This window comes from Culex quinquefasciatus, chromosome 1, assembly GCF_015732765.1.
Source record: "Culex quinquefasciatus strain JHB chromosome 1, VPISU_Cqui_1.0_pri_paternal, whole genome shotgun sequence".
Lineage (NCBI taxonomy): Eukaryota > Metazoa > Arthropoda > Insecta > Diptera > Culicidae > Culex > Culex quinquefasciatus.
Window position 1 is genome coordinate 29,740,511 of NC_051861.1, and position 19,887 is coordinate 29,760,397.

Here is a 19,887-nt window from a genome sequence, read left to right on the forward strand (position 1 = left end):
CTGCTTCCCGAAGAACAGCTTATCAACGGACACAAACTGAATCTTGTCCGCCTTGTTTTGCCCGAACCGCATCGCCAGAGCCTTCTTTCCACATTGTAAGCCTGCCACACTACCGGTTTGTAAATATTTTTTAAAAAAATACGTATAAAACGAGAAAAAATTTCTTTGGTGCAAAAGACCTAACACGAAATCATAATTTGTTTTGGTTTGGCCTGCGAGGCCAAAAAACAAAAGAACAACAAAAACAAATCCGGACGTCGTGTTTGGTCGTTTGACATAGGGCCCAAATGGAAAATGAAACACGCCAATGTTTACCAAGGCGATAAAACGCAAAGGGCTTAATCGATCCCGCATGTTGTTAACTTTTTTAAGAGGCCTATGTAATTTTATCATCAATTTTACAGCAATAATGAAATGTTTTCAGAAAATTTAATACGGGGGAACATAACAATACTAGTTTTGCGTTTTTTATATGAATAATATCCATAGTCAGCCACATATGTTCAAAATAGGAATTGAAAAACTAACCGCAGACTTCATCCTCGTTTTTCTCAATGTTTTGAAAAATGACAACGGCCGTTTTACAATGTTTTGCTTGATTTGATTGCGATGCGAACCCCGTAGAAAATGTCGCTAAACCGAGAAACGTGCACTCTAACGACTTTAGTCAAGTTGGTCGTCAGGCAAACTAAATAAAGCAGCGGATTTTGAAAGGGGGCTAACACAATGTCCCGGTCACGAGAAATTCTAGCAGAGTTGGTTCTGCTAGGATCCTGCTAGAATGATTCTAGCAGGCCTGTCAGGATTCTGTAAGATTTTTGCTAGAATATTCTAACAGAGCGAAATCTGCTAGATTTCTGTGAGAATTTTACTAGAAAAATCTGACAGAGCGAAATCTGTCAAAAATTACTTCATTTCCGCTAAACCGCTTCGTAGCGAACTTTACTTCCGCCAAAATAGTCTGGTCATCTCACTTGTTTACACAAGTGCACTTTGTTCGTTTTTTTAAGAAGATGCCACATCACCTCATTTTTGTCGGCTATTTGGTAAGTTATTCAAACAAAATGATAGTGTGCCACGATAACATACTCATCCTTTTTAACAGGCACCAGATTAAGATGGTTCCGAGAAAACCAAAACAGTTAAAAACACGATGCCAGCTCGGTGGTGTAGCACCAGAGTCAACATGAACGGCCATTGGCCGTATGCTACGCGGAAACATTCCAGAAAAAAAAGGTAAGCACTGGAGCAGAAGCTAGAAACATCAAAGTCGTATTGTTTACAAGCATTTTTTATTTGCAGGTGGTCCCGAGATCATCCACGCAACGCAATGTTCCAGGGCCATCCGTTTCTCAACGATTGAAGTGACCATTAAGTGAAGTGTAGAATTGAAAAGTCAGTTATAGTGCATTTGTTGTGATTAAAAAAATAGATTGAATAAATTTTGAAACGCGTTTTTAATTTGAAAATAAATAGAAATATCTTACTAACAGCTTCTATCCAAATTCTAGCAGGATTCTAGCAGAAATTTCCTGCCAGTTAATTCTATCAAGATTCTAACAGAATTCTAACAGAATTGGCTGTCAGTTCGTTCTAGCAGCATTCTAGCACGATTCTTACAGAACCGATTGATTTCGCCGACCTCTGCTAGAACCGGTTATTGCATTTGAGCTAGAATTCTTTGAGAATTCTGGCAAAGAACTGGCAGGATGATGACAGCTTTCTAGGAAGAATAATTTCGCTTTGCTAGAATTCTGTAAGAATTTTGCTAGAACGCCGTGACTGGGGTTGTGCTAATTGAGTTAAAAACGCTTTTTTGTGCAGCCTTGCTTCAATTTTTGACCATCCAAATTTCGATTGAAATCCTGAAATATTCAACAAAACCGAAAAAACTCCGTGCATTAATGTCACTTTTCATATAAAAATCTTCAATCTTCTCGTGCTATTTGACACACCCTGGAAATTGCTGTAAGTACGACAACTGGCCAAAGGGATTTCATGTCAGAACGCGTTTGACATACGTACAAGTCCGACTACCGTAAACATTTGTAATTATAACTCGGGACTTCGGCAACCAAATTCAACCAATCTTCAGGACAATCCTCAGCCGGTCAGCCAAACAAAACGTGTTTGTTATTTTTTACATTTCTTGCTCTGTTTTTTTATAATTAACTAGTTTTCAAATTATGATATAGCAATGCAATAATATTACCGGGAACGGTCCCGGTGGCATTTTTCGAGACGAGATTTGTCTGACCACGCCTTCCGTCGGACGGGGAAGTAAATGTTGGTCCCGGTCTAACCTAAAGGGTTAAGTTGTTAGCTCAGTCCAGGTGTAGGAGTCAAATCCCTGGGTCCTGCCTCGGTGGAGTCGCTGGTAGGCAGTTGGACTAACAATCCAAAGGTCGTCAGTTCGAATGGATGGAAGCTAAGGTGTAAAAGAGGTTTGCAATTGCCTTAACAATCAAGCCTTCGAACACCTAGTTTCGAGTAGAAATCTCGCAATCGAGAACGCCAAGGCAATGCTGTAGAGCGAATAATTTGATTTTAGATTTTTCAATGCAATATAAATTTACAGCTTTTATTCATCACTACGACGCACAGAATTCACTCATGTCATGTTCAATCTATAATTAACTCGTAATCCTCATCCACCTGCTCTTCCTTCACAACAACCGATCGTCGCACATCACTCCCTGTCGGCTGTCGAATAAAGGTCCCGCCGCTGCTGGCCCCCTCGAATGGCAATCGTTCCACTTTGGTGGCTTTCTGGCGCTGTGTTCGCCGCATGTTCGAGTGCGCTTCCAGCTTGTGCTGTAGCAGCTCCTGGAGTGCGGGGAAATTTTTCGTACAAAGCAGGCAAGCATGGGACTGCAGGTTGTCGTGCTTTTTTATGTGGTCTTTGAGGTGACTCATCCGGGAAAAGCGCTGGTAACAGTGCGGACATCCGTGCGGCCGCTCGCCGTTGTGTATTCTCTAAAAATTTAAATATTTTGTTAATTTTTTAAGCGTAATGTAAGAACGATTGCAACAAACCATGTGCCTTCGAAGATCGTTTTTTGCCATGAAAGTGGCCCCGCAAACTTCACACTTGTTATGCAGTTTAAGGTGTTCGTTTTTCAATTTGAGAGTCGGAAAGCTGAGACGGCACTTGTGACATCTGAACTTGAACTCTCCACATTTTTTTGACATACTTGTTTCTTTCATTTTTTCTTGGTGTCGTTATTTGTCTCTGTTTTATCAGTCCTATCACCAGGTTCTTCAACTGAAAATTCTCCAAACTCAGCCTTGGCGAAGAACAGCTCCGAATCGCTCACGTTTTCATCAACCTCAAGATACATTTCCTCTTCGGCTTGTTCGTCCGCCTGGAACTGGACCATATTAGTCCCTTCACTATCTTTACTTTCTTCGGATACCATCTTGGAAGCTTGCCGAGCAAGGGTGAATTGATTGGCCACCCAGCAGTCCTTGAGCCGTGCCATGTGTAGTAGCTCCTTGCTACAACTCGCACAAATCTGCTGCGGCAGGCCGGGGTCGTCCTCGATCTAGAACAATGTTTTGATATACCGTACACTGGGGCAAATTCAGGACAGCGATATTGGCTTTTTGATCAATATTTTGGTCAACTCAGTAAGACGGATTACCAAATATAGGTACAGTCATCCCACATATTCGGAACACCCACATCTAAGGTCAACGTTTCCACCATTCGAACGCCATTTTTGCTTAAAAAGCTGGATACAAAATTGCACACCTCAAACTACAGCGGAAAAAAAACTATTTAAGACACACTCCCCTATTTGAAACTGTTCTAAAGCAGGGGTGCCCAACCTTTTGGCCCTGCGGGCCAAATCTGATTTTTCTGAAGCAGTGGCGGGCCGGAATTAATATTTGATAAAAGTTGAAAAAGTAAACAATTTTTCAATTTTCTTATGATCGAGTTTTTTTTTAAAGCAAATACATAAAAGAACTAGTGTTGCAAATATGATTCATATATCTTGATTTAAAAAATGAAAAACATTCAAAATTTAGTTTATTTTACTTATTTTGATTTTTGCTTGTTTAAAATTGTAAAAATATTGTTTTGACGATTGCAATTAAATGCCTTGATATATTTTTTTTTATAAAAAAAACATTAAAATTTCAATGGTCATTGCAAGTTTTTGATGCATTTTTCATTATTTTAAAAATATTTCCAGCGATCTATTTTCAGTATGAATAATTCGATTTTTAAGCTATTTAAAAAAAATGTTTGTTTGACTTATTTTAACTTTTGCTTGTTTAAAACTGTATAGATATTGTTTTTGACGATTGCAATTAAATACCTTGATATATTTTTTATAAAAAAAAAAAAAACATTCAAATTTCAATAATCGTTGCAAGTTTTTGATACATTTTTCAATATTTTAAAAATATTTCCAGTGATCTATTTTCGGCATGAATAATTTGATTTTTAAGCTTTTTTTTAAAAAAAACATTATCACTAAAAAGTTCTTCTGGAAAAATACATTAGTTTTGCTTATTAATTTCTTAAAAAAAAAGAAAATAGAAAAAAAACTTCAAATTTATGTTAAAAACAGTCAAAACTGAAAAAAATAACATTTAATCTTTTTTTTGTAAATTTTCAGATAACAATCGAAGTTTTTTCATAAATTTAACAATTTTACGAAATAGATATTTTTGTTTTCCTGCACAATTTTTTCAGTTTAATAATATCAATATAAAAATTATAAGAATTAAATTTAAACATGAACAATTTCTTGCAGTATGTTTAAATTTGATCTCAGGCTTATTTTTTTTAAATTCAGACAATAATTCAATTTATTTAATACTTCATGAACAGCCTTAAGGGCCGGTCATAGAAATATTTTAGAAAGCCGTCAAGCCTTCGGACACCTAGTTTCGAGTAGGAATCTCGTAATCGAGAACGCCAAGGCAATGCTGTAGAGCGAATAATTTGATTTTAATTTTTATGATTTGCAAGGGTGGAGAATTTGGTGCAAAGTTTGCCATATAAAACGAAAAATCGATGCTAACATTTCAAAAGCACCATGTACACACCATCCTTTTTGAGAAAATCGCATTTGAATGTTGAGCATCCATTTTCAATTCACATTTTAATATAAAAGCAAAATAAGATGTTCTAATGATAACAAATGTTGAAAAACGTTGCTTTTATTGATACTTGATCATCCAAATTCAATGAAACATTATTTCCGTAATTTTATTTGAGAAAAACAAACATAACTGCTTATGAAATCACCAACGTCTATATCACCCTGCTGTCATTGAAGGGGGCGCTTTGTTATGATTCGTTTTCTTCACCGAGTGTACATGGCACTTTTTTCATAATGCTTTTTTTTCGTCAGGTTGACAGGGCTATATAAACAGGGACTGCTTATGGCAGAGATTTTGTTTATGTTTCTTTATTTAAATCATGATTAAACAGACTTTACTGAAGTAACTTTTCCTCATTTTTGGTGTAGAGGTAGCTTATTAGGAGTACTTTCAGAATATGCAATAGCCCAGAAAGTGTCAAAATGTACATGATGCCCTTTGAAATGTTACCGTCGAAATATACAGTTGGTCTATACATCAATCGAAAAATGCAAGAAAAGCTTCCACATGAAAAAAAGCAAATCATTATGTTCAATTCTGGAGTTTTTTTTTTGAAAAGGTCCAATAAACCAAATTTTCAGTTTTTGCTTTTTGGGTGTTTTTTAATATCCCTGACTCAAGGCGGTTTCAAAAACACCCAAAAAGCAAAAACTGGAAATTTGGTTTATTGACCTTTCAAAAAACTCCAGAATTATCGATTTTCTATGATTTTTTGAACATTGGCTGATCCTGTAAACTGTTCTAAACATGTGAGATGACTGTAGCTGAAAATGCTCTGTAGAATGTAGCCCCAATAAGTCCCAGTTTTCTGAACATTGTTTATTTAGCTGAACTTGTGTAATTAGTAACAAATAGTATTTGAAACCACCAATATTGTTTAAAACACCGCAAATTCCAACTTAAAAAGAGTTGAAATTCTAGTGGATTGAAACACACCGTTGATTTGGTCGACATTCCATGTAAGAGTTTGATCGACCTTGTGAGCCGACATCGTCTCCGTCAATTTTTTCACCGGGAAACCAAAATAGATCAAAAAATTCAACAAAAACCACTCACCGAAAGCAACATTTTGATGACTTCCTGCACGGTTCGCATGTCCTCGAGGCGATTCGCAAGGCTGCAGTACTCACTGGCGTTGTTTAAACACAAACGGCACTGGTTCTGGACGGGGTTTTCCGTTGGGGGACGCATAGTTTCCTTCCGACGAAGCATCGTGAAACGGCGCGCGACCAAAAACTAACCTGATTTGTTTGTAAACAATGTGGGGGGCAGTGTGGGGTGAGCTGGGCGATATGAAAATTAACTCAACTCAAACATTTTAAAAGGGTCAAATGATAATGACATATAAAATGTAGTTTTTTTTTAATTGGGTACTAAAGCCCTATGTCTATTTTTATGCACAACGGTAAAAAACACGATTAAAAGCTCAGAAATGGAAGAAGGACCGCGAGGTAATTTTTTCAAAATTAATTTAAAAATCCATTTTAAACTCTTTGTGGTCGTACAAAGGGTCATCGAATCAGAAAAAAAGCTTTACCGCTGTAAACAATAATATCAGCAATCTAAGCTTCATTTTAGGACCCAATTACAATTTTTACTTATTTTAAAGTTGGATTATCGGATGAAAAAAACACAATTTTTTATAGTTTTGAATCATGACACATTTTCAAAAGATATTATGAAACTCACAAAAACACATCTAAATAATTTAGTAATTATCTTGATTTGCAGAGAAATCCACCATTGGTTCCTCCTTTATAAATGATGCACGAATTGGTGGCTCGCTGGGTGCACCCGGTTTGGTTGATCTTTTTTCCTGTTTTACACTAGGTCGAATAGGCAGTGGATGGGAGCTATTTCTATGCTCCATCAGGTCCTCTTCCGTTGAGTACTGCTGCGCACACATGGTACACGAGTGGCATCCAGGACCAGAGTGTATCTGTTTGACGTGTGAATTCACATGCTCCAAACGTTGGAACGCTTGGGTGCAGTGCGGACACGTGTACGGTCTTTCATTCGTATGTTTTCTCTGTGTATTGTAAGTAAAAGTCAGCATTTAGAATTCCATTGTTACGTGAAATACTCACCAGATGTCTCCGTAGATCATTCATCTGTAGGAAGTTTGCAACGCAAAATTTACACTTGAAATGCTGTCTGGCGTGTTCGTTCTTTTGCTCTATGGTATCAAAAGTGATGTTACATTTGAAGCATCTAAACTTGCCAATTTCCTTCTTGCAAGTCGGCCGCCGCTTTTTCTTTTTCTTTCGAGGAGCCTTTTCCTCGGCTTCCTGTTCAGCTGATCGGTCCAACTCTTCACCGTCCCCCAGTTGCGTTTCCTCCAGGTCGGCGCGGTCCACGAACAGTTCAGATTCGCTCACATTTTCATCAACTTGAACAAACATTTGGTGGTCCCCGACCGGATCGGGAAATTTGACCGCCTCGGGCCACTTTTCAATACTAGTCGCTGCCAAGCTGGCGGCTTGTCGGGCCAGCGCAAACTGATTGGTCGCCCACAGTTCTTTGATTCGCGCCACGTGGAGCAGTTCCTTGCTGCACTCGATGCATATTTGCTGCGGCAGGAAAGGGTCGTCCTCAAGCTAAAAATATGGTTTTGTGTGTTTTCATTTCACATAATTAAATAACTTTGACTTCGTCGTTGTCGTGCTATCTTGTCACACGTGCATGTTGTGCCAAGTTGAGTCAAGAATGCAATTTTGTACAGATTTGATCTTTACAGATCCCCACAATTCGAATATATGTGTACATTTGGTTGATAAGAAAAAAATAAAATTTTGGAAAAAATGGATTCTTAGGCAAAAATTAGTATCTTGTGCTAATTTTAAGCCAAATCGTATAAGATAAAGGGGTCGCTTTTTTATCGTTGAAGTTTATATGAGGAAAATCGCGGATTTTGGCAGCAGGTGGCGCAGTTCCCGACCAAATTTGTTCAACTCGACGCCAACATTTCAAAAAGCATCATGTACAAACCATGCGTTTTGAGAAAAACGCATTTGAATGTTGAGCATCCATTTTCAATTCCCATTTCAATATAAAAGCAAAATAAGATGTTCTAATGATAACAAACGAAGAAAAACGTTGCTTTCATTGATACTTGATTATCCAAATTCAATAAAACATTATTTCCGTAATTTTATTTGAGAAAAACAAACATAACTTCTTTTGAAATCACCAACGTTTATATCACCCTGCTGGCATTGAGGGGGACGCTTTGTTATGATTCGGTTTTCTTCGCCGAATGTACATGGCGCTTTGTTCATGTTGCTTTTTTCCGTCACGAGGTTCATGTAGTCTTTTGTTTGACAGGTTGAAAGGGCTATACAGGGTTGTTACGGGAGAGTCCAAAAAAAAAATCCGCGCCAAATCCGCGCCGACCTAAAACCCGAAACCGCGCAAAATCCATTCCATATAAAAAAATATCGCGAGCAACATTTAAGAAATTTTATTTTTTAATGAAGAAAAACTAATTCAGAAAGTATTTGATAAAAAAATACTCGGCTCCAAAAGAATGAAAGCAATAAATCCATTTAAAAAAACCCTTAAGAGACGGTCAAGGCAAAGGTCATGAAAAAAAATCTTCAAAATAGAAAATACAATATTTAAAAACATAAAAATTTAACTTCAAAAATATAACCTAGAAATTAAATCAAAATCTAAAATTATAATATCTGGAGTTTTTTTGAAAAGGTCCAATAAACCAAATTTCCAGTTTTTGTTTTTTGGGTGTTTTTGAAACCGCCTTGAGTCAGGGGTAATAAAAAACACCCAAAAAGCAAAAACTGAAAATTTGGTTTATTGGACCTTTTAAAAAAAACTCCAGATATGATAAAATTTCAAATTTTGAAAGTCTAAATATTCAAAATCTAAGAATTTTTATACAGTTTGTAATCCAAAATCCTCGCTAAAATTTCACTCCGAAAGAAATTTAATTTCTGATATTTAAAATAATGTCTGCTCATAATTTCAAAATCTCTTAATAAAATAGGACTTCAAAAATTGTGGAATTCAAGAATTTTTTAAATTACGATTTTAGAAATTTCGAAAAAAATTGATATGTATTTTGATTTTTTTTGTTATTATAAAAACTATTAAAACAAATTTTTTTCGAATTTTTGAATTTCTGAAGCTTTGAATTTGGAATGTTCTGATCTTTTTATTTTCGCCAAGAATGTTTAACCAGAACAAGCCCCAATAATAGTTTTTGTTGCACAGTCTAATGTCTATATCTTCGGGAAAATTTTGTTATATTTGATTTACAAAATTAAAAATTGAATAAATCCAGTATAAAATTAAAAATAAATAAGGTTAAAAATCATTACTCAAAACTCAAAAGAAATTAAATATTCAGAGCCGGAGATGTTAAGAAATTACAAGAAACATATAAAAAAAATTCTACATAATCTTTATCTTCATTTTTTGACGTTTCGTACTAAGAAAATACAAACAAACATTTTCAAAATTGCCATCCGCGCGATATCCGCGCCTGAGCAAAATTAGCCAGCAAATCCGCGCGAAACGCGCCATCCGCGCGATCCGCGCCGTTCGTAACAACTCTGGCTATATAAACAGAGACTGCTGATGGCAGAGATTTTGTTTATGTTACTTTATTTAAAATCATGATTAAACAGACTTTACTGAAGTAACTTTTGCTCATTTTTGGTGGAGAGGTAGCTTATTAGGAGTACTTTCAGAATATGCAATAACCCAGAAAGTGTCAAAATGTACAAGATGTCTTTTGAAATGTTACCGTCGAACTGTGAGATTTTTATAGGGAATTCAATTCCCTACAACTCTGTCCAAGGGTGCAAGAAGATCCAAGTTGATCCTGATGAGTTATTAGCAAAGCGATGAAAAGAAATCGGCCGGGATCATATACTGCCGTTCTACGCATAATTGTCCGATGTCATTTTTGGACGATTCTGACTTTTTATCATTTTTAAGTTTGGTTCGACGTATACTTTCAGAAAAACACATAATATCTAGTACTTTGTTCGGAAAATCATTGAAAACAACACCAAGTCTGTTTGTCCCATCGTTGAACTTCTACGCATAATTGTCCCACCAAGTATTTTCTTTCACGAAATCATAAGTTTTACGAAGCATCTTATCTGTTTTAATGTTGTATAGCAAGAGGATTACAAATAAGGGTGATAAAATGATAACCAGGGTGAATAGGGACCCACGGGACAATTATGCGTAGAAACACAGAAATCGATCGAAAAATTGCAATCGCGTTTTTCTCAGTTGCCCTTTTTTGAACATGGGACAATTATGCGTAGACCGGCAGTATAGACCCCTTAACACCTTTGACGTAAGTTTTTCTTAGCATCCCAGAAAGGTTAAATACTTGAAAGATTATAAAGGGATTATGGGGAGTATATAAGAAAATACTTTTCACTAAAAATAAAACAGAATCGACAAAGTTGTAGGGAGTTACATTTCCCACAAGAATCTTACACTTGGATAATTTTGGGCGAGTCCTGCGCCACTTGTCAGAAAAATCCTGAAGCGATGTTTTCCCCATACATTTTTACGTTTTTCTCCATATAAACTTAAGCGACTCACAATTGGCACATTACCTAAGGTATCGAGTCGAAGGGTATCCCTAATGTCGTTTTTTTGTCACTCTGTTGTACATTAACTCAATATAGAAAAAAAAGTTTTAGATAAATAATAAAATCGGTAAGTAATACCTTCACAAAATCCTTCACAATTTGATTATTTTTAGCAAAGTACATATCAAGATTTTTTAAAAAAACGTAACTTAATCCACCTTTAGGTGGTTGGTGCCTTCCTCTCATTCAGAGCAAAAAGCTATTCAAAATAGATACAAAAGGGCGGACTTTTCAGTGTTCTATGATTCATTATTCATACCATCAGATTGGGTAATCAGATCTTCATAATTCAGGGCTTTTATGTGCTTATAACTTTTGATTGGGTTGTCAGATCTTCAATCTTTTGAACTCATTGGAAAGGTCTTTTAATTACCTATGCAACGACAGGTCGCATGATAGATCCGGACAACGTTTTTGTCAAAATATCTGAGATCCGGCCTATGAAAGGTTCATCAATAACACTTAAGTGCTTATAACTTTTGATAGGGTTGCCAGATCTGCAATCTCTTGAACTCGTTGGAAAGGTCTTTCGAATACCTTTCTAAAAATGTATATCATGACAGGATTTCTTACAAAAACCACCCTTTTTACAATCTTTCGGACTTTTGTTTTAATCGTTTTTTTTAACTTAGCTTTTGAAGTACTTAACTAAACTTTATAATTTTCAATAGCGATTTATGGGACCCCAAGACGGATCGAATGAGACCAAAACGGTCCAAATCGGTCAAGCCAAAGCCGAGATAATCCAGTGCAAATTTGTTTGATCAACATCCCACCACACACACAGACATTTGCTCAGAATTTGATTCTGAGTCGATAGGTATACATGAAGGTGGGTCTAGGAAGTCAAATTAAGAATTTTGTTTTTCGAGTGTCTTTATAGCCTTTCCTCAGTAAGGTGAGGAAGGCAAAAAGGTTCAATAAACCAAATTTTCAATTTTGGCTTTCATTAATTTAATTTGCATTAATTGAATTTGCTTTTTTTTATTGCAACACAAACAACATTATAACTTTTCGAAATGTTCCTCCCTCTTATCCAATCGTAAACAACGAACCCAAACACAGCAAGATATTCTACTCACCGCCAGCAGCATTTTGATAACATCCTGCACGGTTCGCGTGTCCTCGATGAAGTTCGTAAAGCTGCAAAACTCGACGGCCAAATTCATGCACAATCGGCACTGGCTGTGGGCTTTTAATTCACTTTTCAGTGCACTTTGCTGCAGCTGGGCCATAATCGATTGTGATGGTTAACTTTCGTTTTTCTTGGTTTGTTTTGATTCTCTGCCCTGTCAATCGATCCCGATTGGTAAACAAGCTATGTCAGGCCGATATCGACTCGACTAGGGCGTTGACTTTACACTGGGGCAAGGAGTTTGGCATTCAACGTCGAGCTCTGACATGACAGCCAGAAACATGTACTTAATAATGGGGGAAGGTGAGGTGAGCTGGTCATCAACAAATAATTTTTAATTTATTGGATTTTATTTATTTATGTTTTTTTTTAAGTTTCTAAAAATTGTACATTTTTTTTTTTGCTGCGGCTGGTTAAAAAGTAAAATGAATCAAGTCGTAAGGTATGTGTGATCTAATATTTAAGTTAAATGCTATATAAACATGCTTTCTTTCGAAACAGTTTAAACAGTACTTACAAATATTCTCGTAAACTATACCTAAAACTTTGTAAATCAAATTGTTTTGTGTGCTTTTCAAGAAAGATGGATGAAAGATAAAAAAAAAAAGAAATTAGAAATAGTCCTCAGTTTCCGGTGCGTCGTGCTGTTGCCCTGCCGGATCGAACGCCGGCTCCATCTTAATATTGTCCGACTGCTGCTGCTGCTCGGTGAGGTCCACGCTGGGATAAAGATTGGCCACGTCCATCGATTCATCCGGCATTATGAGGGGCATCGTGACCATCGACACTGGCGTTATTTCATCCGGCGACGTTTGCCCCTCCGCCGAATCCGCTGGACCCTTTGATGCCCGATACCTCGGCACGGTCGAGACGATACTGGAGCGCTGGCGAATGTGACTTTGCTGTATCGAAAGGAAGGTTAATAAGAACACAATTTAGAATGTTTTTCCTTTAGAGTTTTCTTACCAAATGGCGCTTCAGTGAAAATCGCTGCGTGAAGCCGAGACCGCAAATTTTGCACCGGTTGTGTATTTTGGCGTGATTTTTACTGTCCGCCAAGCTTTGGAACGTTTGGCCACACTTTCCGCACGTGAAGAAGTTCCGAACGCCGGCCTTATTTCGCCGGTTGGTGAAACTGACGTGGTGAACGCCAAAGTGTTGGTTCATACTGTTCACCGTGTAGAACACCGGTTGCTTTCCTTTACACTGCGTGCATCGATATGGCAACATTTTAGAGTGTTCTAGATGCATGTGTCTCTGGAAAGACTGGGACGACCCGAATCCTCTCGTGCAAACAAAACATCTCAGGTCCACGCATGAGCGAATGAATCGTCTGTACGCGCCGGAGTCCACCGGCTTCGGAGGTTGCTGCGTTTTTTGCGCTGGTTGACGCTCTTTCTCTGGCTCGGGATCATCCGGAATTTCAATCAGGTCATCATCTCCCGAATCACGATCCGGTTCTGCTTCGTTGACCACTTCATGCGAAACGTCAAACGACTCATTTTTTTCACTTTCCTCGTCCGCTCCCGACGGCATGTCTTTGTCCAGGACGACCACGCATGGGCGGATCGTGATACTGGAGGATTGCGACTCGCGAGACTTTCGCCTCGGTGGGAGACCACGGGCGAATTGCCGTGCCAAAGCGAACTGATTGGCCACCCAACGGTCCTTAACCTGACTGAAGTATAGCAGCTCCTTGCTGCAGCTGACGCAGATTTGCTGGGGCAGTTCTGGTTCATCTTCGATCTAGAAATAGGTCGATAATTTTAATTAAAAACCCTTAAGAGCCCATTTGACCCCGCACCACCCACGCAAGAAAAAAAAAACGCCAGCAGGCCGTACTTACGAAAGAAAGCAGCGTTTTGATGACTTCGTGCACGGGCGGAGTGTCCTCGAACCGTTTCTTCAAGCTGTAGTACTCCCGGGACTGTTTGAGGCACAATCGACACTGTTTTTCCGCGTTTTCCGTCCCAGCGGGACCGTTTTGCTTGACGCTGTACATTTTCACTCCCTGCCTCCCTGCCTGATGCTGCTGTGACTCTTTTCATTCAACCAAAACACACTAAAATGACGCCTCGCATCCCTCGCGTAATGTGACAGCTTGACAGGTTTGAGAGACGTTTAGCTTCCCCGTTGAAAATTTTAATGTCGTCAAATTTGGAAGTCAGTCGGTAAACACAAACACAAATAAACCCTCAACTGGCCATAGTTAAATCCAGAGTTATTTTTTAAAACGTTACTTAATCCACCCTTAGGTTCCTCTCATTCAAAGGGTAATGCTATCCAAAATATACACGCTCGTGGGAAGGTCTTTAAATTACCTATCCAAAGATAGGTCGCATGATATATTTGGAATACGTTTTCATCTAAATATCTGAGAACTAGCCTCCAAAAAGTGTATAAATAACTCTTAAGTGCTTATAACTTTTGATAGGGTTGTCAGATCTTCAATGTTTTGGACGCGTTGGAAAGGTCTTTTGATTGCCTGTTCAACGACGGGTTGCATGATAGATCCGGACAACGTTTTCATCGTGATATCTGAGATCCGGCTTCTAAAAAGTGCATAAATAACACTTAATTGCTAATAACTTTTGATAGGGTTGTCAGATCTTCAATGTATTGGTCGCGTTGGAAATAAATACCTTTCTAAAAATGTATAACATGCTGGGGTTTCTTACAAAAACCACCCTTTTTACAATCTTCCGGACTTTGGTCAAAATCGTTTTTTAGCATAACTTTTGAAGTACTTTACTAAACTTCACAATTTTCAATAGGGACTTATGGGACCCCAAGACGAATCAAATCAGACCAAAACGGGCCAAATCGGTTAAGCACACACACACACACACACACACACACACACACACACACACACACACACACACAGACATTTGCTCAGAATTCGATTCTGAGTCGATAGGTATACATGAAGGTGCGTTTAGGGGGTCTAATTGAGAAGTTCAGTTTTCGAGTGATTTTATAGCCTTTCCTGAGTAAGGTGAGGAAGGCAAAAAGGTCCTTTTATACCGCGGAATTTTGCAATTCTGCAAAAACGGCAGCAGACCGTTCCCGTACTTTTCTGCAGGTAGTTTCATCTCTCTTCTGTTGGTTACCTTCTTATGTGCACATGAATATCATTCATGAATATCGCATCCCCCTTTTCTTGGTCTCTTGCAGAACTGCTGCAAAAAAAAAAAAGAGTTGTACGGAAATGCACTGCAAAAAAGTTATCAACAGAATTCTGCAGAAGCAGCAGAAATTGTGCATTTCTGCGGGTACGTGAATAGACATGATATCTTTTAGGACCTTTAAAAGAACTCTAGAAATGTAAATTCAATAAAAAATATTATTATTTTTTTAACAGTCCTATATGGAACAGGAACGAGTGATCTCACACAACACTGATGAAGTCGGCAAGTATTAGACAAAATATTTAACTGTCAAGACATTAAAAATATATAGCGGAATTAAAAGGAACAACTCGTCTCTTTGCATTCAACGTAATGCATTCTGCTGAAACGCCCAACCAACTCACACATAATTTTCTAAAAAAAACACTCGGAGCGTATGTTGGTATTCTCCACGCTTCTTCCTCCATTATGGATTCCGAATTGTGTTGTAGTTTTAACACTCCGTGCTTAAACTCAACCCACTTCAACGAATCATCTCTGCGATAAACTTCACGCAGTACGCCTGGCCGCTAGAATAAAACCACAGACAAACAGACGTGACTCTCCATACAAATTATTTTTAAAATCCATCGTCCTTCATCAAATCACCAAATCACGGCGACGCCAGCGCTGTCTGGTGAGCTGATGTCGAAGCACAGCCCAAACATACCAATACAAACCCATTACTGCCATGTGCCACGTCAGTGTATACGTGAGACAATCAAGCCTAAACGATTGTAAACATCAACAGCTGATCGAAATAATGTTGTTGTTGCTACTCGATGAAAAGAATAAAAATCAACAGCGAAGGCCGAAGATGACGGTGGGTCGGTTCCGTTTCCATTAGTAGAACCTCATGAGCCAAATCATGCGGCTGCATCAGCAACGACGCACCACAACCGCAACGACAGAGACCAAATCACTGGTCATCCCAGTTGCTATCAAGTTCTGTCGAAGATTTCGCCTCCACTGAAATCTCTACTCATTTGACCTGACACCATCATCAACAAGATACGAAAACACCAGAAATAGATAAATCCAATTCAAACCTACCGGAATTGATCCCCACGATGGGCGTTTTGGAAATTTCCACGGGGAACGTGTCCACGGCGCAGTTAAGTTGCGTCAAACAACAAAAGCAAAAAGTGGCAAAGATTCCATAAAATGCTGCCGCAAAATTTATTTCGAAACAGAACCACAGAAACTGAACTGGAAAAAGATTGAGTGGCGCAACATCGCCAAAAGGCCATAAGGACGACCAGCAGCAGCAATCTGAGCAGCAGTCCACGAAGGGTAAGCAGGTTGCTCCGAAGGAGATGCCTCCGGCTTCCTCCGTAGTAACCGGCGTCGCAGCAGCAACCTCGACATCGGCAGTTGAGCAGGCCTACCGGGTTAATAGTGGGGCAAGAGGCTATGGCCAAGACTGCCCCAATTTTGTCTTGGAAAGCCTGGATTGTGATTCACGGTTAGAATTCCAGAATTCCATAAATATTTATGCTCTCATTTGCTGCTTCGCACGTGCTCACGCTCAATTTGAAAACAAAACACGCTTCACACACACTGAGAATAGACGGGCGAGCTGTCACGACAGTAGCGCCATCAGCGCCGGGTGAGTGGATGCCGAAACAAAATTGTATTTGAAATAACCGTTTTTGGAGGACGATGGTTCGGCACTCGAGTGTCCCGTCTGTTTGTCTGTGATAAAACGTTCACTGTTCCAGTTCATTTTGAACAAGTTGTACTGGACAGGAAAAAAATGTTAAAATCTCGAGTGTGGTCTGGGCGTCATTTTCTTTCAGATTTTTAATAAAGCTAGAAAGTCTAACAGAATTTTGACAGGAATGTCAGAACTATTCTAAATTTGACTGATTAGACCATGGATTGGACAATGGTGGAGTTAATCTTAAAGTCCGATGTAAATATCAACATTTTTTCGAAGAAGACAAAACTCAACATTACTTTAGCATGCTTAATAATTATTATTTATTCCTCAAGAAAAAAAAACTCTGTTACATATTGGTCGCACTTGCATCGCGCTCCTGTTTAAAACCAACATTCTCATCCCCGTCCGGCATAAAATCGTCGTCCGCATCGTCATCCCCGTCCGGTGCGAAGTCGACCAACCCATTTTCGTTGATCACAACCATCGGCGGCTGCTCAACGGCCATGTCGCCCAGCTGAGCAAGCGCCCCCGATAAGGAGCCGACCAGAAGCGACCGCTTCGTCGGCCCGCCGCCGTGGGCACTTTCGATATGATTGTTTACCTGGCGGCTGTTGAAAAACATTTTCGGACAAATCGGGCACGCGTGCGAGCGATCGTCCAGATGCCGGCGCATGTGATCCTTCATGTTGAACAGCCGACTGAACGTTTTCCCACAGTAAACGCACGCATGTGGACGCACTCCGGTGTGAATTTTCTGAAAAAAGATCACAATTACGCTTCTAAATCTTGAAACACCTTTTTAACAAAAACCCTCACCATGTGCGCGTTCAACGAGGACTGCGTCGTGAATCCTTGATCGCACGTCTCGCACCGGAAGTGGCTCCGCTTGTCGTGGGCCTTTTTCTCATCGGCACTCTTGAACACGAGTCCGCAGTCGTTGCAGCTGGTCGGTTTCGGTTTGGCTTTCACCTCCTTCTTCCTACCCTCGGATCCGTGATGTGACCGCAGGTGGCGGTTTAGAGCGAAAACCGAGTGGAAGATCTGCATCTTGCCCACGCACTGCGTACACCGGTGTGGAATCATTTCGGCGTGGTCATTGAGATGCAAGAGCAGCGATTTCATCGAGTTGTAGCCCGTGGTGCACACGAAGCAGCGATACTCGAGACGGGTTTTCGAAAACCTACGCATGGCACTCGTTATTTCGCCTTGGTTCTGAGGTTGTTTGCTCGTGCTAGGGGTTTGAGCAACGGAAGCGACCTCTGGCGCTTCACCATCTGACGTTTGCTTTGAGTATTCTGCTTCAAATTCATTTTGATTCGAGAAATCGCCAACATCTTCGTTGATTTCAACGCATACCTCAGGCATTTCTGGCGGTAATTGGGAAGTGGCACTGTCTACGAGGGGCTCGACAGGACTTGTCGATTTGGGGGCTTTCGAGTATTGTCGCGCCAGTGCAAACTGATTGGCGACCCAGCCCTCTTTTACACGTGTAAAGTGCAGCAATTCCTTGGTGCACGTGGTGCAAACTTGCTGTGGCAGATCATAGTTATCCTCAATCTGTTGTTTGGAGAGATTTTTTGCAGGTTTAAATTATTTTGTTATTTTTAATGTGTTTGTTTATTTGTAACCGTAACCTTATATTGTCTGAGAAGTCTTATAAAATAAAATTAGTAGAGGTGTCAAAGGTATATTTTGTGTTGTAGAATAGCTGTTCTGACAACTTTTTTTTTTTCAAAACAATTTACATAGCAGACTAAAACGTAACCAGGATTCTCTCTTTAAAAAAAATCTGCAAAATAACCCATAAAAAAGGGTGTAACGGTAATTTCAACTCGCTGGTTCCCGGGCGTAAATCAATCAATCGTTACGATTTTTTTCCCAATTTACAAATTTAGAATATTTTAATTTAAAATAATCTCGGTCCTGATATTAAACTTAAATTGGAGATATTGTTTTTCACAACGCTTGGAGATATTGTTTTTCGACAACTTAAATTGGAGATATTGTTTTTCACAACGCTAAAGATTATTTCTCTAAGGAAACTGACCCTTTGTACGTCAGCAAAAGAATTTTAAGTCGATTTTATTTTTTTTTAAATTAATTTCGCAGTTCTGATTCGCGATTAAAAGCTCAAAAATTCCGACAGATGGCGCAAAGCATCGAAGAATGACGATTCAAATTTTCGCTGTTCGGTTACATAGGAATGCAAATTAAAAATTGAATTTACAGCCGTTAGAACAACTTTTGAGAAAAAAATTCAAGTAGTACGAGTGTAAACTTTTCGCCCTCTATAAATTAACGCAATAAAAAAATCAAAAATTTTTTTTAGAAAAAATAATATTGTTTAAAATGATAGGGCATCAAAAGTTAACAAAGTATCAGCTCGAATTTTTGCTCAAAAGTTGTTTTGAACGCTGGAATTTAACAAAACAGAATTCGCATACATAACCTCAAAGGGCGGAAATTTCAATGGACATTCTTCGCTCTGTTCTGTTACTCAACACTAGGTGTCGCATGTCGTTTGGCTCTTGAACGGCAATTGACAGAAAGCATCCTACTTGACATCTCGTTCCAAAGGGACCATTTTTTTGCATTAAAATAGATTAAAATGAAAAAAAAAAATGATCAGAAATGGATTTAATCGTGTTTTTACAATTGTACATAAAATAGACATAGCGCTATGAAAAAAATCTATCACAAATCATATTTTTTTAACCACAATCGAGATTTCTCGAAAGTAAAAATTCGACGGTTAACCTTTGACGATAACAAATATAACATGGGCTTTAGGACCCCATTTGCACATCCAAGAAAATATGTCGACTAAATCGACATCCAGCCGTTTTCAGCCCACACACCTCGCTTGTATCGGGCACGAAACAAAGCCCAAAAAATGTTTTACTCACATAAGAAAGCAGCGTTCGGATGACGGCGTGAACCGGCGGAGTGTCCTCGAACCGTTTCGTCAAGCTGTAGTACTCCCGGGCGGATTTCAAACACAAACGACACTGCTTTTCCGGATTTTCACCGGCCGGAGAACCGATTTCCCCTGGACCAAACATTTTCGCTTGCAAGCGGCTACGACGGACGCGGACCTGGATTGGCTGTAAACACATAAACAAAACACCCGCGCGCAACACAAACAAACGTCACACTGCTCACATCTCT

General features: G+C 39.0%; 4 protein-coding genes and 1 long non-coding RNA gene across 7 annotated transcripts; 1 reads left to right on the forward strand and 4 right to left on the reverse strand.

Annotated features, from left to right (window-relative positions):
• The first annotated feature begins 1,000 nt into the window (after positions 1-1,000).
• On the forward strand, positions 1,001-1,382 carry LOC119765264. The gene is made up of 3 exons (XR_005276605.1): positions 1,001-1,046; positions 1,106-1,236; positions 1,303-1,382. It is a non-coding gene; the product is annotated as an uncharacterized LOC119765264 (long non-coding RNA).
• A 1,170-nt stretch (positions 1,383-2,552) lies between these two features.
• LOC119765263 (zinc finger and BTB domain-containing protein 14-like) lies at positions 2,553-6,394 on the reverse strand. 3 transcript variants are annotated; one of them, XM_038248784.1, is made up of 4 exons: positions 6,175-6,394; positions 3,417-3,545; positions 3,037-3,371; positions 2,834-2,976 (listed from the first exon to the last, which is right to left on the reverse strand). In XM_038248784.1, the coding sequence occupies exons 1-3, from the start codon at positions 6,328-6,330 to the stop codon at positions 3,204-3,206; spliced, it is 453 nt and encodes a 150-aa protein (XP_038104712.1). In that variant the 5' UTR covers positions 6,331-6,394; the 3' UTR covers positions 2,834-2,976; positions 3,037-3,203. The 3 variants fall into 3 exon arrangements, with proteins under 3 accessions (XP_038104711.1, XP_038104712.1, XP_038104713.1); XM_038248785.1 differs by having other exon boundaries at positions 3,037-3,365; positions 6,175-6,393; XM_038248783.1 differs by having other exon boundaries at positions 2,553-2,976; positions 3,037-3,545; positions 6,175-6,392.
• Positions 6,395-6,761: 367 nt separating this feature from the next.
• On the reverse strand, positions 6,762-12,116 carry LOC119765262 (uncharacterized zinc finger protein CG2678-like). The gene is made up of 3 exons (XM_038248782.1): positions 11,834-12,116; positions 7,206-7,715; positions 6,762-7,147 (listed from the first exon to the last, which is right to left on the reverse strand). The coding sequence occupies exons 1-3, from the start codon at positions 11,984-11,986 to the stop codon at positions 6,827-6,829; spliced, it is 984 nt and encodes a 327-aa protein (XP_038104710.1). The 5' UTR covers positions 11,987-12,116; the 3' UTR covers positions 6,762-6,826.
• A 108-nt stretch (positions 12,117-12,224) lies between these two features.
• On the reverse strand, positions 12,225-13,953 carry LOC6038046 (zinc finger protein 628). Its single transcript, XM_038249249.1, has 3 exons — positions 13,733-13,953; positions 12,853-13,632; positions 12,225-12,788 (listed from the first exon to the last, which is right to left on the reverse strand). The coding sequence occupies exons 1-3, from the start codon at positions 13,886-13,888 to the stop codon at positions 12,498-12,500; spliced, it is 1,227 nt and encodes a 408-aa protein (XP_038105177.1). The 5' UTR covers positions 13,889-13,953; the 3' UTR covers positions 12,225-12,497.
• A 3,061-nt stretch (positions 13,954-17,014) lies between these two features.
• On the reverse strand, positions 17,015-19,847 carry LOC6038045 (zinc finger protein 211). Its single transcript, XM_001847837.2, has 3 exons — positions 19,626-19,847; positions 17,536-18,276; positions 17,015-17,473 (listed from the first exon to the last, which is right to left on the reverse strand). Exons 1-3 carry the CDS (start codon positions 19,833-19,835, stop codon positions 17,066-17,068), a joined length of 1,359 nt encoding a protein of 452 aa, XP_001847889.2. The 5' UTR covers positions 19,836-19,847; the 3' UTR covers positions 17,015-17,065.
• Between the last annotated feature and the right edge of the window lie 40 nt (positions 19,848-19,887).

Bases quoted from the DNA above. Each gene is read 5' to 3' on its own strand.
- LOC6038046 (XM_038249249.1), bottom strand. From the start codon at position 13,888: ATGTACAGCGTCAAGCAAAACGGTCCCGCTGGGACGGAAAACGCGGAA. The intron at 13,633-13,732 runs GTAAGTACGGCC...ACCTATTTCTAG, and splicing joins TCAAAACGCTGCTTTCTTTC to ATCGAAGATGAACCAGAACT. The intron at 12,789-12,852 runs GTAAGAAAACTC...CTTTCGATACAG, and splicing joins TTTCACTGAAGCGCCATTTG to CAAAGTCACATTCGCCAGCG.
- LOC119765262 (XM_038248782.1), bottom strand. From the start codon at position 11,986: ATGGCCCAGCTGCAGCAAAGTGCACTGAAAAGTGAATTAAAAGCCCAC. The intron at 7,716-11,833 runs GTGAGTAGAATA...CCATATTTTTAG, and splicing joins TTATCAAAATGCTGCTGGCG to CTTGAGGACGACCCTTTCCT. The intron at 7,148-7,205 runs GTGAGTATTTCA...TACAATACACAG, and splicing joins ATGATCTACGGAGACATCTG to AGAAAACATACGAATGAAAG.
- LOC119765263 (XM_038248783.1), bottom strand. From the start codon at position 3,207: ATGAAAGAAACAAGTATGTCAAAAAAATGTGGAGAGTTCAAGTTCAGA. The intron at 2,977-3,036 runs GTTTGTTGCAAT...TTAAATTTTTAG, and splicing joins ACGATCTTCGAAGGCACATG to AGAATACACAACGGCGAGCG.
- LOC6038045 (XM_001847837.2), bottom strand. From the start codon at position 19,835: ATGTGTTTACAGCCAATCCAGGTCCGCGTCCGTCGTAGCCGCTTGCAA. The intron at 18,277-19,625 runs GTGAGTAAAACA...TCCAAACAACAG, and splicing joins TCCGAACGCTGCTTTCTTAT to ATTGAGGATAACTATGATCT. The intron at 17,474-17,535 runs GTGAGGGTTTTT...ATCTTTTTTCAG, and splicing joins CCTCGTTGAACGCGCACATG to AAAATTCACACCGGAGTGCG.